At 44.6% G+C, this 14,807-nt stretch overlaps 1 protein-coding gene across 1 annotated transcript in view; it reads left to right on the top strand.

Annotated features, from left to right (window-relative positions):
* The window catches only part of NBN (nibrin), a 153,168-nt gene extending 139,721 nt beyond the window's left edge, over positions 1–13,447 (top strand). Inside the window, exon 16 of the mRNA XM_077492995.1 lies at positions 12,947–13,447. Within this exon, the coding sequence (XP_077349121.1) occupies positions 12,947–12,980 (34 nt within the window). The 3' untranslated portion in view covers positions 12,981–13,447. The remainder of the gene's footprint in view (positions 1–12,946) is intronic.
* Positions 13,448–14,807: the final 1,360 nt, after the last annotated feature.

Here is a 14,807-nt window from a genome sequence, read left to right as displayed (position 1 = left end):
AAATGTTGGATAATGTTAGATACCAGTGGCAACAATAGTTTTTGACTCCCCACCTGCCGGAAAGGTAAGTATGAAACACGTTTTCTCTTATGTTAATTTAAGGACACCGGTCAGCAGTGTTATAACACCACCTTCAGTAGTAAGACAATAGGCATAAAAAAAACAAAGCACCACCTATTGGCAATTCTTATTGAAGGCAAAACTCCCTATCTTCATAGGCGTCTCTGTTTTTTGCATACATTCAAGGAGTAGGGACTTGCTGGGACTCTTAGTTTCATTGTTTTTTTTCCCTTTAACGGGGCATTCCTGCCAATAAATTTTTTTTTTAAGTCAGCAGCTACAAACACTGTAGCTGCTGACTTTTAATAAGGACACTTACCTGTCCAACAATCCCATGATGTCGGTCGCCCCGAGGCCGATCCATCCATCGGATCGCCTGCCAGCGCCTCCATCCTAACGAAGGGAAACGGGCAGTGGAGCCTTGCAGCTTCACTGTCCGTTTCCTACTGTGCATGCGCGAGTCGCGCGTCGCTTTGTGAATGGCCCCATTGTTTTCTGGGACACACATGTCCCAGAAGGCAACGGGGCCGCTCACCAAAGAGGAGGAAGCGCCACGGAATAGGAAGAGGCAGATTAGGAAGACTGCCTATCAACAGCGTTTCAGGAAAGTGAAAAAAAAGTGTTTTTTTTATTTTTATTAATGCATTTTTTTTTTTTTTTTTTTTGGGTGACCCTCCACTTTAATTTTAGCAGATTCAGTCTTTTTCTTTTTTCTGAGAGTTATTCAATTAACAGTCAAGCTGGATGACAGGCTGAATAATATAGATCCTAGTAGTCACTCCAGCCCAGCCAGCAAGCGCATGCAGACCACTAGCTATGTGTTGGGTCATGTGTGACAGCCCCATCAAGGAGCGGGGTGGCCTGTGTGTTGTCTCACGGGCGGGACACATATGACCCAACATTATAGGTTCTTGTCACAGTGACTCTGGGACCGACAGCCCACCCACCAGTGGGAGACTGTTCTGGGAGAGGTACCCGCTTTCTGCTGCAGGTAAGTGTTTAGCTCCCCCTCTCCCTTTATGGGGGTTGGGTGGGACCTGGGCACCTTGTCTTTGTCTCACCACTTTTCCTTCTCCCCTGTGTGCTGGTCTGTTAGGGGTTTGTCAATTCTTTCCTTGGACACTTATTTCCCTTCAGAATACTGCTGCTCTTCCCTCATTAGTCACGGGGAGTAATTGCTGGCTAGTGGCGGTCATTTTGAATTCTTTCCCTGGATTAAAGGCAGCTACATGGTGCGGTGCATCACAGGTACCTTGTATGTGCCTCCCTGGTGTCCATTACTTCCTCCCATCACAATCATGGCGCATCTCTGGGGCAGCTGTACCAGCATATGTAATGGGTCGTCTAAGACTCTCCTGGCAGGCGGCTATTTTTTTGGGAGCATAATAGCCGTGGCCATCTTGTATTTATTCCAGTCTCTGTTTTCCTATTTTTGCCTTGTGCCACAAGGTTTTTGATGTCCTGTCTATTTTGTGTACTAGGAATGGTAACGTCCTAAGCGGACGTTTGTGGTACCCAAACTGTTTTCAGTTCAGTATTACTCTGAGGAGGCTCTTCTCAAAAAAGTGGAATTTTACTCCAGTTGTGGACAAATCTCTAGGCTCAACAAGATTACTACTATTCCAGTGGATTAATACCTGTTATTCAAGGACCCGGCCAATGGGAAGACTGAAGCTGTTGTGCGTTCCATGTTCAGCCCTAGTGTCCCAAATTCTCACAGAATGAGCAAAGTTTCTTCATGAGGGCTTGGGTAAGGAAGAAGTGTCCCTGATCTATATGGAGCTGGCAGACCAGAGTCTCAAGTATGCCTGTGATGAGTCGCTGGATATTGCCCCCTTCCTCTCAAAATTCTGTCTCGGTGCTGGTTGTGTGCTGCATTCTCTAGCTTATGTGTTAGTCTACGTTTCAGACTTTGAAGAAGGCACTGAGTACTACTAAGAGTCAGGGTTCGGCCCTTGCAGTTTTTCCTTCAAAGTCCGCTGGCTATGCACTCCTTGATTTTTACTTTCATTCAAGGGGTTAGATATGTATCTGCTTCTGTGCATTCTCCGTTGCCATCTTGGGACTTGTATTTGGTTCTGTCAGCTTTGCAGAGGCTCCACTTTGAATATTTAGGAATCTACCCTCGGGGACTCTTTACAAAGGGTTGGTTGTTGGCTATTACTTCTGCATGCCGTGTGTTGGAGCTGATGGCTCTGTCCTGTTAATCCCCTTAACATGGTCTTGCACAAGATTAGGTAGTCCTTTGGGGGACACAGCTCCCACCCATTTCATATATTTTCTGTACTGCTTTGTAACAAACTGAGCTGTCTATAGCAGATAGGGGGTTTGGCCTAGTGTCCTCCTCCTGAAAATGGCACTATAACCATGCAGTCAAGAATCTTGCCTAGAGAACTCAGAGAATGGGATGTTATAGTGAGTAGAAAAATATTCCTTCATTTTACAGGCTGCTTCTGGTTTACCTTTACAGGGTCGCTTCAAAGTCTTCTACGTCAGGATACATTTTACAGTTTGTAACGACAAGGCTTAATTCAAAGCTGCTTATAACATTGCTTTGTTTTGTTCTTATAAAGCAGTGAACTGCTGCCCTGCTCATTTCATTACAAACCTACAGAACTCCTGGTCTGCATACCTGTTCCCATGTCATTGACAGAGCATTACATTTCATTATCACGACTGCCAGATGGTTATTATTTTATGTAGGGGTCAGCAGAGGCAGCCAACGCATTTCTTAGCACAGGATTGCTTTTACCTGATACATTCCTCGAGAGACAAGTTTCAAGAGAGCTGCTTAAATGTGTAGTATGTGTGTTAACCTTTTTGGGCCCTGTGCAATTTCTTCTCTCTCTTGTTCTCGTTATTGATCATAATCATTTGAGCTTGATTTACTTATCAAAGACAGGCTTGAATTTGATCGGTGGTTGTGATTGAATTATCAGAACTTAGAACAAAAACTCTAATAATACATTGGAACAGCATTTCTCAACCAGAGTGCTGCAGCAAAAGGACAAATTAACTCCCTGTACACTCCTATCTGAGCTATCCTGTGTTAATTCATGTGTACAGAAAGAGTAGAGAGAGCACACCCACACCACCCCCCGCTTCTCTCCTCCTCCTCTGCCTCTGTCACTACTTAACTATTCGGGCCGCTCTCCTATCCACCAGTGTCGTCATTAGTTGCTAAGGAAATGCCGAGCACCTGCACAGCTTTATGGGCTGCTGACAGGAGTAGTGACAGCGGCAGAGAGGAGGGTAAAGCCGGGAGGAGGTGCAGGCTGTGCTCTCTCCCTCCTTTCTGAGCTTGGGAGAAGAGGTTTTGTGCAAGGTGAAGGGATTTGGGATAGGAGGCATTTATACTAGGAAGGGTGATTCTGGGGGAGGGTTGGTGGGGGTTGGGTGCTAGCAGGTTCACACCAGATGCAATGCAGTAGCACGTGCAAAATCACGTGTTTCCCCCACAAAAATGTTCTTCCTTTTGCAGACACACACAGGTGCCATTAATTCTTCAAGTGTTACTAAACCCAGGAATCTGCATTCACTATATCTTGTCTCCAACAGTAAACAGGACACGTAAATGCAATTATTTTAGTAAATATAAACTGCCAAAAACATTTTCTCATCAGGAATTAGAGTAGTCTTGCGACTTCTATCAGTGTCTGGTTAAAGTTTGTAGGAGGAGTTTTCATACTGCTCTCACTGTCCTATAAGATTGGAGGACCCCTGACTCTCTCTCTCTGGACAGTGCTGATCACATGCAGTCTCCCCAGAAAAAAAAAACCCTCTAGCAATACACACCAAACAGAGCATGTACAGCTTTTCCCCCTATACTTTGTACTATCCATAACCAGCTTTACTGCATATACAGACTTTTTGTTGTGGGTTTAGTAACACTTTAAAGGCAACCAAACACATCTAGCAAATGCGCATGTGCTCACACTCACTAAAATGCATGGTAATTCTGTGCCATGTGTATTTTGTGCGGCACAATTTTAAAAAATCATGTCCGTGCCTTTTTGCTTCTTTTACACACACACAGTGCAAAAAAGCGCACACTCAGACGCACCACCTGGTGTGAACCCTCAGACTGGTGTGCCTTGACTTTGTGCATAATGAGAAACCTTGCATAAGGCCGGGTTCACACTGGTGCGATAAACGCTCCGACATTGGGAGCTCATGTCGCATGGCGTGTGAAAATCAATGTTTCCCTATGGGAGCCATCTTAACTGATCCAACACAAGTCAGTCAGACTTTGAAAATGCTCCCTGCACTACTTTGGTCCGACTTTGATCCTACTTCACCCCATTGAATATCACTGAAGTGGGTTTGCCGCCTTGACTGATCCAACTTTGGCATGCGACTTGTGCTCTGATGATCTTGAAGGGGGAACTCCACACCAAATTAAAAAAAAGGCATGGGTTCCCCCTCCAAGAGCATACCAGGCCCTTATCCGAGCACTCTTTTTTCGGCGTGCCCCCCCCCCCCCCCCCCAATCCATTCCAGACCCTTATCCTAAACACACAGCCTGGAAGGTCAGGAAAGGGGGTGGGGACATGCGAGCAGCGTGCCCCCCTCTCCTGAACCGCACCAGGCCACATGCCCTCAACATGGGGGAGTGAGGGCTTATCGTAATCTGGAAGCCCCCTTTAACAAGGGGGACCCCCAGATCCCGGCCCCTCATCCTATTTGAATGAGTATGGGGTACATTGTACCCCTACCCATTCACCTAAAAAAAAGTGTCAAAAACAAAACAGTACAAAGGTTTTATTTATTAAGCAGCTCAGGCGTCTTTTCCGACTTCTTCTCCCCTCTCCGGCTCTTTTGCCTCTGCCGGTTCTTCTCCCCTCTCTGGTTCTTCTTCTTCCAGCTCTCTATCCGGTTCTTCTCCCTCTGTCTTCTGCCGATTCTCCGCTGTCTTCTCCCTCTGTTCTTTTTCCAATGTTGACTTGACGCTCTCTCCCCCACTCTAATGCTGGTTGTGTGGTGTGCCCCTACTTATATTGGCACGGGGTGGGGTCACCGGGTGATGTCACCCCGGAGGCCTCCCTCTTATGACGTCACCACCCCATTATGCCCCGGTTGGCCCAGCCCCATGCCAATATAAGTAGTGGCACACTGCACACCCAGCATTAGAGCGGGAGAGAGCATGGAGTCAACATCATAAGGAGAACACCCAGCAGAGGCAGAAGACAGCGGACAGGGGGGAGTAGAACTGGAGAGGGCTAGAAGACATCAGCGGAGAGGGGAGAAGACATCAGCAGAAGAGCCGTAGAAGACGTCAGCGGAAGAAGCAGAAGAGCCAGGGAGGGGAGAAGACCTGGAGAGAGAGAAGACGTCAGCGGAAGAAGCAGAAGAGCCAGAGAGGGGAGAAGAGATCGGAAGAGATGACAGAGCTGCCTTAATAAATTACTTGTGTAATGTGTTTTGTTTTTGACATTTTTTTTTTTTTAGGTGAATGGGTAGTGGTACAATGTAACCCATACTTAATCACATAGGGTAGGGGGCCCCCTGTTAAAGGGGGCTTCCAGATTCCGATAAGCTTCCCCCCGCGCAGACCTCGACAACCATTGGCCAGGGTTGTTGGGAAGAGGCCCTTGTCCTCATCAATATGGGAACAAAGTGCTTTGGGGTGAGGGCATACGGCCTGGTATGGTTCGGGGGGAGGCCGCTCACTCGTCCCCACCCCCTTTCTTGACCTGCCGGGCTGTGTGCTCAGATAAGGGTCTAGTATGGATTTTGGGGGGTTTCTCCTGCAAAATCCATACCCGACCAAAGGGCCTGGTATGCTCCAGCGAGGAGGATCACATGCCGTTTTTTTTTCTTTTACATTGTGCGTGAAGTTCCCCCTAAAGATTCATACCAGACACTGTGCCTGGTATTATCGGGGATCAAAGTCTGATCCCTGTTCATTGAAGTCGGACTTCAAGTCGCAAGGCAATGTCGGATCCAAAGTGGTACGACTGTCGCGTCGTGCCAGTGTAAACCCGGTCTTATGCCCGTACACACAATCTGAAAATCGGACAACAAATCAAACGTCTGACCTTTTTCACTTACTAGGCACAAGTAGAAATTAAATAGGTTACTAAAGTCATGAAAATTCTCGTAGGACATAAAAAATCGGAAGTGATGTCATGTGTTGTAGTGTATTTGTATTGTATTTTCAGACGACAACTGTACTGACTAAACAAAAATCTGGTATCGCACAAGGAAAATTTTCGCGCTTGTCTGATGAACTGTCGTGATCGGCTCTCGAAAGCTCTGTACTAACGAGCCGATTATTGTACGATCACGTCGAAAGCGGTATTTTTTGTACGATTTTCGGGACGTGGGTACGGGCCTTTAGGCTGTCTTTATAGAAGAGGAGTGTGCTAGAGAATGCTTCTAGTGCATTTCCAAAGGCTAAGGAAAAGAGGTTCCTGGATAACTATCTTACATCTATGCTTGGATTATTAGAGAAGACGTGATAGGGAAGGCTTTGTTGTCTGCCTGCATTTCTGAGTGCACCTGTATGATTGTGCTTCATATGGAAGTATATTGAATCTCCATATATGAGCTAGAATGACTTGTGTGTTTCCCTAGGCACAGAGTGGCAGCACTGTGTACTCTTAGGGTGTTTGTCAGAGCCCGGGGGGAAGCTGCCCTTCGTGTTATTTGCAGTCGCTTGTGTGCTTTTTCCTTCCTGTCTTCTATGAAGGATAATCAGGAGTTGCCTGGAAACAGCAGCCATCTACAATTATTTTCCCAGCTAAGTGATGATGCAATTTGGCTGCAGCATTTCCCGTGCCTAAATAAATAGGGCTCAGTAACCAGGCTCAAGGAAGAAGTGAAAATGTCTAATTACTATAGTGTAACCCATGCACTTATTAACACACATGCAAATATTTTTCAGCAGTGATTACAATTTTACACCATTATTTATTTTTATTTTTTATGTAATGTTTAGTTTGCAGATGATAGACACAAGTATTGAAAGTGTTACACTGCAAGGTGTTGCCCTTTTAGCACCTCCTTGGGAAACCTGTTGGAAAAAAATAGAAGCAGCAGTGTTTTCCAGGTATGAGCAGGTTATTGCCAGGCCTGGGCACTGTGTATTTTACTTGGTATTTGTATAGAATAGTCAGCAGGAGGCACAGTGATGGTAGTAAAGTGTCTGCTTTATACAATACTTTACACAGTACCTGTTGATACTGCCAAAAATCTAGTGAGCTCCTAACCCTAACCTTCTGTGCAACCTGCCTCTGCTGCACTGGAATCTCAAGCTGAATTATGAGCCCAGCTCAATTCTGAGACATAGGGCACCTTCCTCTATGTTATGTGGATGATGGCAAAAGGAAGTGTTCTGTAGTCCAACGCAGGCTTGTAGCCTAGGGTGACAACGCTACTTGATACAGTACAGTGAATGGCAGGGCCAGTGGGTGAAAATAAAGGTAAAAAAAGTTTGCAGAAAAAAACAACAACTGCAGCCTCTTTATGTAAGGGCTGGTAAGCTGCAATATATTAGTTTTATTCTTGAGTTTAGATTGTCGTTAAGAACTTAAAGAAAAGTAAACATTAAAGTGTAAGTCCACCCTAACACTAAAACCTCTGAATCTACAGACGGCCACTATCTAACACTAACCTATCTAGCCCTGTAAAGAAGAAATCAGTATACTTACCTTTTTTGAATGACAAATAATCAGTCCTGCAACACTAGTCCCAATTAATTTTTTAGACCCCTTTCACACTGGGGCGTATTTCAGGCGCTTTAGCGTTAAAAAAGCCCCTGTAAAGCTCTTGAAAGAAGCCTCATCTGCAATCCCAATGTGAAAGCCCAAGTACTTTAAGAGCCCTTTCACAATGTCAGCGCCCGAAAAAAATGCTCATAAAACGCCGCTTAAACTAGCAGCACTTTACTAGCGTTTTTCGAGAGCTATTGGGGCGCTTTTAACCCCTGCTAGTGGCCAAATAAAGGGTTAAAAGCGCCCACAAAGCGCTGCTGCCAAAAGCACTTTGCAGGCATTTTGCAGGCGCTTCCCATTGGTTTCAAAGGGAAGGGGCCCTTTAGGAGCGGTGTATTCACCACTCCAAATGCGCTGCAAAGAAGCTGCTTGCTTACGCCCTGCCAGCATAGCGCCTCAGTGTGAAAGCACTTGGGCTTTCACATTGGGATTGCATTTGAGGCTTCTTTCAGGCACTTATTTTAACGCTAAGGCCCCTGAAAAATGCCATAGTGTGAAAGGGGTCTCGGTGTGAAAGCACTCGGCTTTCACATTGGGATTGCAGATGAGGCTTCTTTCAGGCGTTTTACATGTGCTTTTTTTAGCGCTAAAGTGCCTGAAAAATGCCCCAGTGTAAAAGGGGTCTTATCGTTTTTTTCATACAAATAGAGCTTTCTTTTGGTGGTTTTCTGTAGCTTTGAAGACAAGCTGTGCTAGCACATTCACCACAGGTGGTTGGTAGATGGATGGTTAATCACTCAATTGGAGCAGCTTTGCTTGTGTGTTTCTTTTGGTGGTATTTAAACACCACTGGATTATTTCTTTTTTGCTATAAACAAAATAAAACATTTTTTTAAAACAAAACACGTTTTCTTATTTGTTATAAAATTTGCAAATTTATTTGGGAAAAATAGCCCAAATCAGTGTATATTATTTAATCTGTAGGAAAGTTAGAGTCCACAAACTATGGCATATATCTGAAAATCGATCAATCCTGATGTATTGATGGCTTATCTAATTTCTTAAAACCCTAAAATGTAAGGATAGTACAGATACCCCCTAAATGACCCCTTTTTGGAAAGTAGACAGTCAAAGGTATTTAGTAAGAGGCATGGTAAGTCATTTTTTTATCGCAATTTTCTAGAAAATCAAATCTTTAAAAACATTTTTTTTTTCATACTGTCGCTAGAGCAGAACAGTTTCACCATATGACTGGACTGGTGACAGTATGTAGTGTAAAAAAAAAAAAAAAAAAAGGTTTTCAATTGTTTAAACTTCATTTGCTTTTTCTTTTTGTTACATTTTTCTTTTTACGTGCTGTGACCAGAGCAGTATAGTGTTACCATAGTGGCACTGTACTACTCTGGGGAAGTTATCTGGATTTTTCTTTTATATTATATTATATACACGCACTACGATTGCTTTATAACAGTGATGAGCACTGTTATAAGCGATCCTTTTTATGAATGGCATCCATCCATTCATTCATTGTGTACTATTGTGGCCACAGCTATCACATGGTACAGATGCACTGTGATTAGCCCTGCCTTGTACCATGTGATCACGGTGACCAATCACAGAGATCAATACAATAGTACACAATAAATGGCTATCAATGAAAACTACTCATTGCAAACAACTTTCATGTCATGACATATCACTGCGGTACCGGCATCAGTCCAGTACAGTGATCTGTTATCCGCTAACGTTGCAGCGCAGACCCTAGGGTAGGGGTGAGGATGGAAGAGCTCCCGCTCAGCTGTCATTTGAATCTAGGGCAGGTGGGAAGCAGTTAAATATGGTTGTTTGCATTCCTAAAACAATGTCTGAAGAAGGCAACTAAGGCTACTTTCACACTGGCAGAGCTGGCCATTGGCGCTAAAGAGCTGCTCATTTTTGTGCACACTAGAGGGACACATTTTACCCCCAAAAAAGTAAAGAAAAAAATCCAGTTTTGCAGCGCTGCCCATTCATTGCAATGGGCAGGGCATTTTGGGAGCGCTAAATATAGCTCTCCCAACCGACCCCAGAGATGCTACTTGCAGGACTTTTCATAATGTCCCACAAGCGCACTGCCCCAGTGTGAAAAAGGCACACTGTAATGAATTTGAGGCGGTGTTCAGGTGCTTTGCAGAGGCTATTTCTAGCGCTAAAATGCCTGAAAACCCCCCCCCAGTGTGAAAGGGGTCTTAATGTTTTCAAATGCTTGTACCTCAAAATATTTTCAGTTAGACACATGAAAGGTATCGCCTACATTTTTACTTTCCTACCACTGCTCATGACTAACTCAGTACAACGCTTTAGGGCCGGTTCACACTGCGGGCGATGCGAGGAGACACGACTTGCCTCGCCGCAATCTGACAAGTCGCCCCCGTTCTGTACAATGGAACCGTTCTGAGAGGAGCGACTCGAGTCGCTCCGACTCAGAAAAAAGGTTCCTGTACTACTTCTGGGCGACCTCGGGGCGACTTGCATTGACTTCTATACAGAAGTCATTTGCAAATCGCCGCTGAGGTCGCGGCAGGTCGCGGCGAGGCAAGTCGGTGTCGCCTCGCATCGCCCGCAGTGTGAACCGGCCCTTACTGTTGCATTTCTTATAACAGTCGCCAAAAGGAAAAGGTTCACACTGACTCTTACCCCAATAAGTGGACTGCTTAATCAAAAGCAGTCAAACACGCTTGAAAATCCTCCACATGTATTTCACTATACACCTGGGGAGATAGATTGCATGAACACTAATAGGATCCTCCTTAGGCAGACACTCATCACATCAGGACATCATGTAAATAGGTATAAAAAAAGTAATTGCTCAGTGTTACTGACAAGTACATTTATTAATAGTACAACAAAGGCCAGAATACTCAAACAACACAGTAAAAAGTGCATTCCAATTCAATAAAAACAATCAATGTTTCCATACAGTGTGATGGCCGACTGTCGAGCTTGGAAACGTAACGTGACCAGATTCCTCACACCGCGTTTCGTCGACATACTGTGAGCCGGAAATGGATTTAGAAGACAATCACTGGCATACCGGAAGTGCAGCACACCAGTGACAGGCAGGAAATGACCTATATGCGTTCTGTGGGTGGAATGCAAATACGTCAAATCCTGTATAATAATAGCACCAACACATTCTTATATAAGTTTTTTTTTTTTTTTTTTAATCCATACATATACCAACTGATTTGATTGGCCTCAGGTGATACACAGAGAGGAAACAAATCCTACATAAGTTTACCTGTTTATCTGCAGCCATCTCTCCTCTACATCAGTTCAACCTATAGAATTTACATAGGTGGTGGGGATCTCACATCACACACTGTACAGCATAGAGCAGGGAGTTGAGTGTAATATGAGACCTCAGTACCTGAGTAGGAGGTAGTGTACTGGGGGGGGGGGGCATCTCCTGGAATTGTCTGGTGTGAGAATAGGCTGCCAGATGTGACTGCACATCTGGGACAGTTTTTCAGGCACTACACAGGCGCTATTTTTAGCGCTGTAGCGCCTGAAAACCGCCCCAGTGTGAAAGGGGCCTAACTGGTGGGACCTTAAATAGACAGGTGAGTGCCTTTCCAAATCATGACCAACAAACTGAATTTACCTCAGCTGGACTCCAATCAAGTAGTAGAAACATCTCAAGGCTGATCAGTGGAAACAGTTTTGAGCATCATAGCAAAGGCTGAATACTTATGTACATGGGATTTTATTTTTTATTTTTAACCGCTTGCTTACTGGGCACTTAAACCCCCCCTCCTGCCCCGACCAATTTTCAGCTTTCAGCGCTGATGCACTTTGAATGACAATTGCATGGTCATACAACACTGTACTCAAATGAAATATTTTTCACACAAATAGCTTTCTTTTGGTGGTATTTAATCACCATTTGTTTTTGTTTTTTTTGCTAAACAAACAAAAAAATACAGAAATTTTTGAAAAAACAAAACAAAAAAAAAAGTTTAATAGTTTGTTATAAAATTTTGAAAATGGGTGGTAGTTCTCCTTCATTGATATTTTCTGGTGAGTCTGCACTGATGGGCACAGATAAGGCTGCACTGATGGGCACAGATAAGGCTGCACTGATGGGCACAGATAAGGCTGCACTGATGGGCACAGATAAGGCTGCACTGATGGGCACAGATAAGGCTGCACTGATGGGCACAGATAAAGCGACACTGATGGGCACAGATAAGGCGACACTGATGGGCACAGATAAGGCGACACTGATGGGCACAGATAAGGCGACACTGATGGGCACAGATAAGGCGACACTGATGGGCACAGATAAGACGACACTGATGGGCACAGATAAGGCGACACTGATGGGCACAGATAATGCCACACTGATGGGCACAGATAATGCCACACTGATGGGCACAGATAATGCCACACTGATGGGCACAGATAAGATGACACTGATGGGCACAGATAAGATGACACTGATAGGCACAGATAAGACAGCACTGACAGATGGCACTGATGGGCACTGGTAGTCACGCACTGAATAATTTATAGGCGGCGCTGATAGGTGGCGCTGTGAGGTGACATACTAGGCACTGATGGGTGGTGCAGTGGGCACTGGTAGATGGCCCTGGTGGGCATTGGTGGTACCTTCACTATCGGGACCGATGTCCCTCTCGCAGCCACTGGTGAACGCCTTTTTTTCCCTCCTCACGCCATCAGCAGATTACCGGGTTTGTTTATATCACATAATCGGCTGTCATTGGCTGACAGCTGATCACGTGGCAAGGGGTTTGGGATCGACCCCTTACTCCGATCTGTGATCAGGCTAGTCTCATAGACTCGCTGGTCACAGGGCGCGCAGGCCACTTGAGCACGGGAGGGCATCCAGGGACATCCTCCCGGCAAATGGAGTCCGCGTTATAGCGTGGACGGCAGGTGGTTAATAAATTTGCAAAGATTTCAAACAAACTTCTTTCATGTTGTCATTATGTGGTATTGTTTGTAGAATTTTGAGGAAAATAATGAATTTAATCCATTCTGGAATAAGGCTGTAACATAACAAAATGTGGAAAAAGTGAAGCGATGTGAATACTTTCCGGGTTCACTGTATATGTATGCGTAATAGGTTCAAGTGCAAAGTGAAAGCCTGAGCCTGGCAGAAAATGGCTTGATGGTTAAAGCATGGACTTGACAAAATATAACTTTTGTATTTTGTTTTCTTATTACAGATATAATCCAAAGAACATGAAAAAGCGAAGATAAAAGAAATTGCTGACATGATGTAAATAAAATGTCGAATCTATGCTTTGCATTGATCTTCTGTAAAACCAGTCAATAGGCATTTCAGAGAAGATGGTAGGACTGGTGTTTATAGTCCTGATTCATGAGGATGCAGTTGCTGGGGAACAGGAAGAGATCTGCTCTACTAAGCTGAATATATAATTCTGTGCACTAAATGCACCCTCCCTAATGAGTAAGCACCTTGAAGAAAAAGTCCACTCAGTCCTTTTGGGTGGAGGTGAATTATAAGGAGACTACAAGTACCTGTTGATTATGTATGTTGCTAAAAAGTTTGACAGTTGGGGAACAGAAGTTTTATTTACGATGTTCTGATATGTCTCCTAACACTTCTCTACTAAAACCACTTGGCTGCTGTTCAATGTAGTTTTGCCTGTGAATACATTTTAAAATTATTTTGCTTGTGAATAAACATTTTCTGTTCTTCTCCAGTCTTTGTGTACTGAAACCTCTTACTTTGGAGTAGGTTTTCTATAAGATACCTGCAAATAACTGCTGCTTTAAGAAGGCGGTACTGTCTTTCCAGCAAATTAAAAAGGAGATGTATTGGGTTATAAAAAAAATAAATATGCATAATCAGCTCTCTGCTGGAGCATTGGTCTGATGCTGTGTTAGAGATTTTGAGTTTATTACTAGTTTAAGTGATACGTTTCTGAAAAATATATGAAACACATGAATGTTGTAATGTAATTGTAATGTTGGTTACTGACGGATAGGGATGAGCCGAACACCCCCCGGTTCGGTTCGCACCAGAACTATCGAACGGACCCCAAATTCGAACGAACTTTAGAACCCCATTGACGTCTATGGGACTCGAACGTTCGGAATTAAAAGTGCTAATTTTAACGGCTAATATGCAAGATACTGTCCTAAAAAGGGTTTGGGGACTTGGCTCCTGCCCCAGGGGACATGGGTCAATGCCTAAAATGTTTTTAAAAATGGCCGTTTTGGCGGGAGCACTGATTTTAATGATGATTAAAGTGAAAAAAAAAGTGAACTATTCCTTTAAATATGGTGCCTGGGGGGTGTCTGTAGTATGCCTGTGAAGTGCCACGTGTTTCCCGTGTTTAGAACAGTCCCTGCACAAAATGACATTAAACAGAAATAACATCATTGAAAACTGCTTGCGGTTTTAGGCCGGGTTCACACCGCTGCGATGCGGGAACGCCGCGAATCCGCGGCGTTTTCCCGCATCGCATTACTCCCGCCGGCAGTTCACACTGCCCTATGCGGACGGCTGGGAGTGTCAATGATATGTTAATGACACCCCCAGATCCGTCCGCATATCGCAATGCGATCTGCCGACTCGCACAGGAATTGGATCGCATGGTGTGAACCCCCATGCGATCCGATTCTGTTGCGGACCAAAAAAAGAGTCCCGTGCGAGTTTGCTGCGGGAGCGATGCGAATTCAGCCATTCTATCTGTATGGCTGAACTCGCATCGCTACGGAGATCGGATGTGATTTGCGGTGCGAATCACATCCGGATCTCCCCCCGCAGCAGTGTGAACCCAGCCTTAATGTTATATCTGGTTCCTGCAATATGGTTGAAAACCATTGAGAAAAATGGCATGGGTAGCCCTCCCTGCCCATTACCAGCCCCTTTGGGTCTTGTACGCATATCAAGGGGAACCCTGTACCCATATTCAAAAAAGGAAATGCGTGTGGCCCCCAGGCCCTATATACTCAGAACAGCAGTATACAGGCGGTGCAAACAAGACAGGGACTGTGTAGGTTTGTTGTGTTAAGTTGAATCTGTAATTTTCAACTGGTACATTTTTAAAGTGTAGC

The sequence above is a fragment of the Lithobates pipiens genome, unplaced genomic scaffold (assembly GCF_037356315.1).
Source record: "Lithobates pipiens isolate NorthernLeopardFrog02 unplaced genomic scaffold, aLitPip1_a1.2 Scaffold_19, whole genome shotgun sequence".
NCBI lineage: Eukaryota > Metazoa > Chordata > Amphibia > Anura > Ranidae > Lithobates > Lithobates pipiens.
The sequence above is the reverse complement of the archived record's forward strand: the minus strand, read 5'-3'. Positions and strand labels throughout refer to the sequence as shown.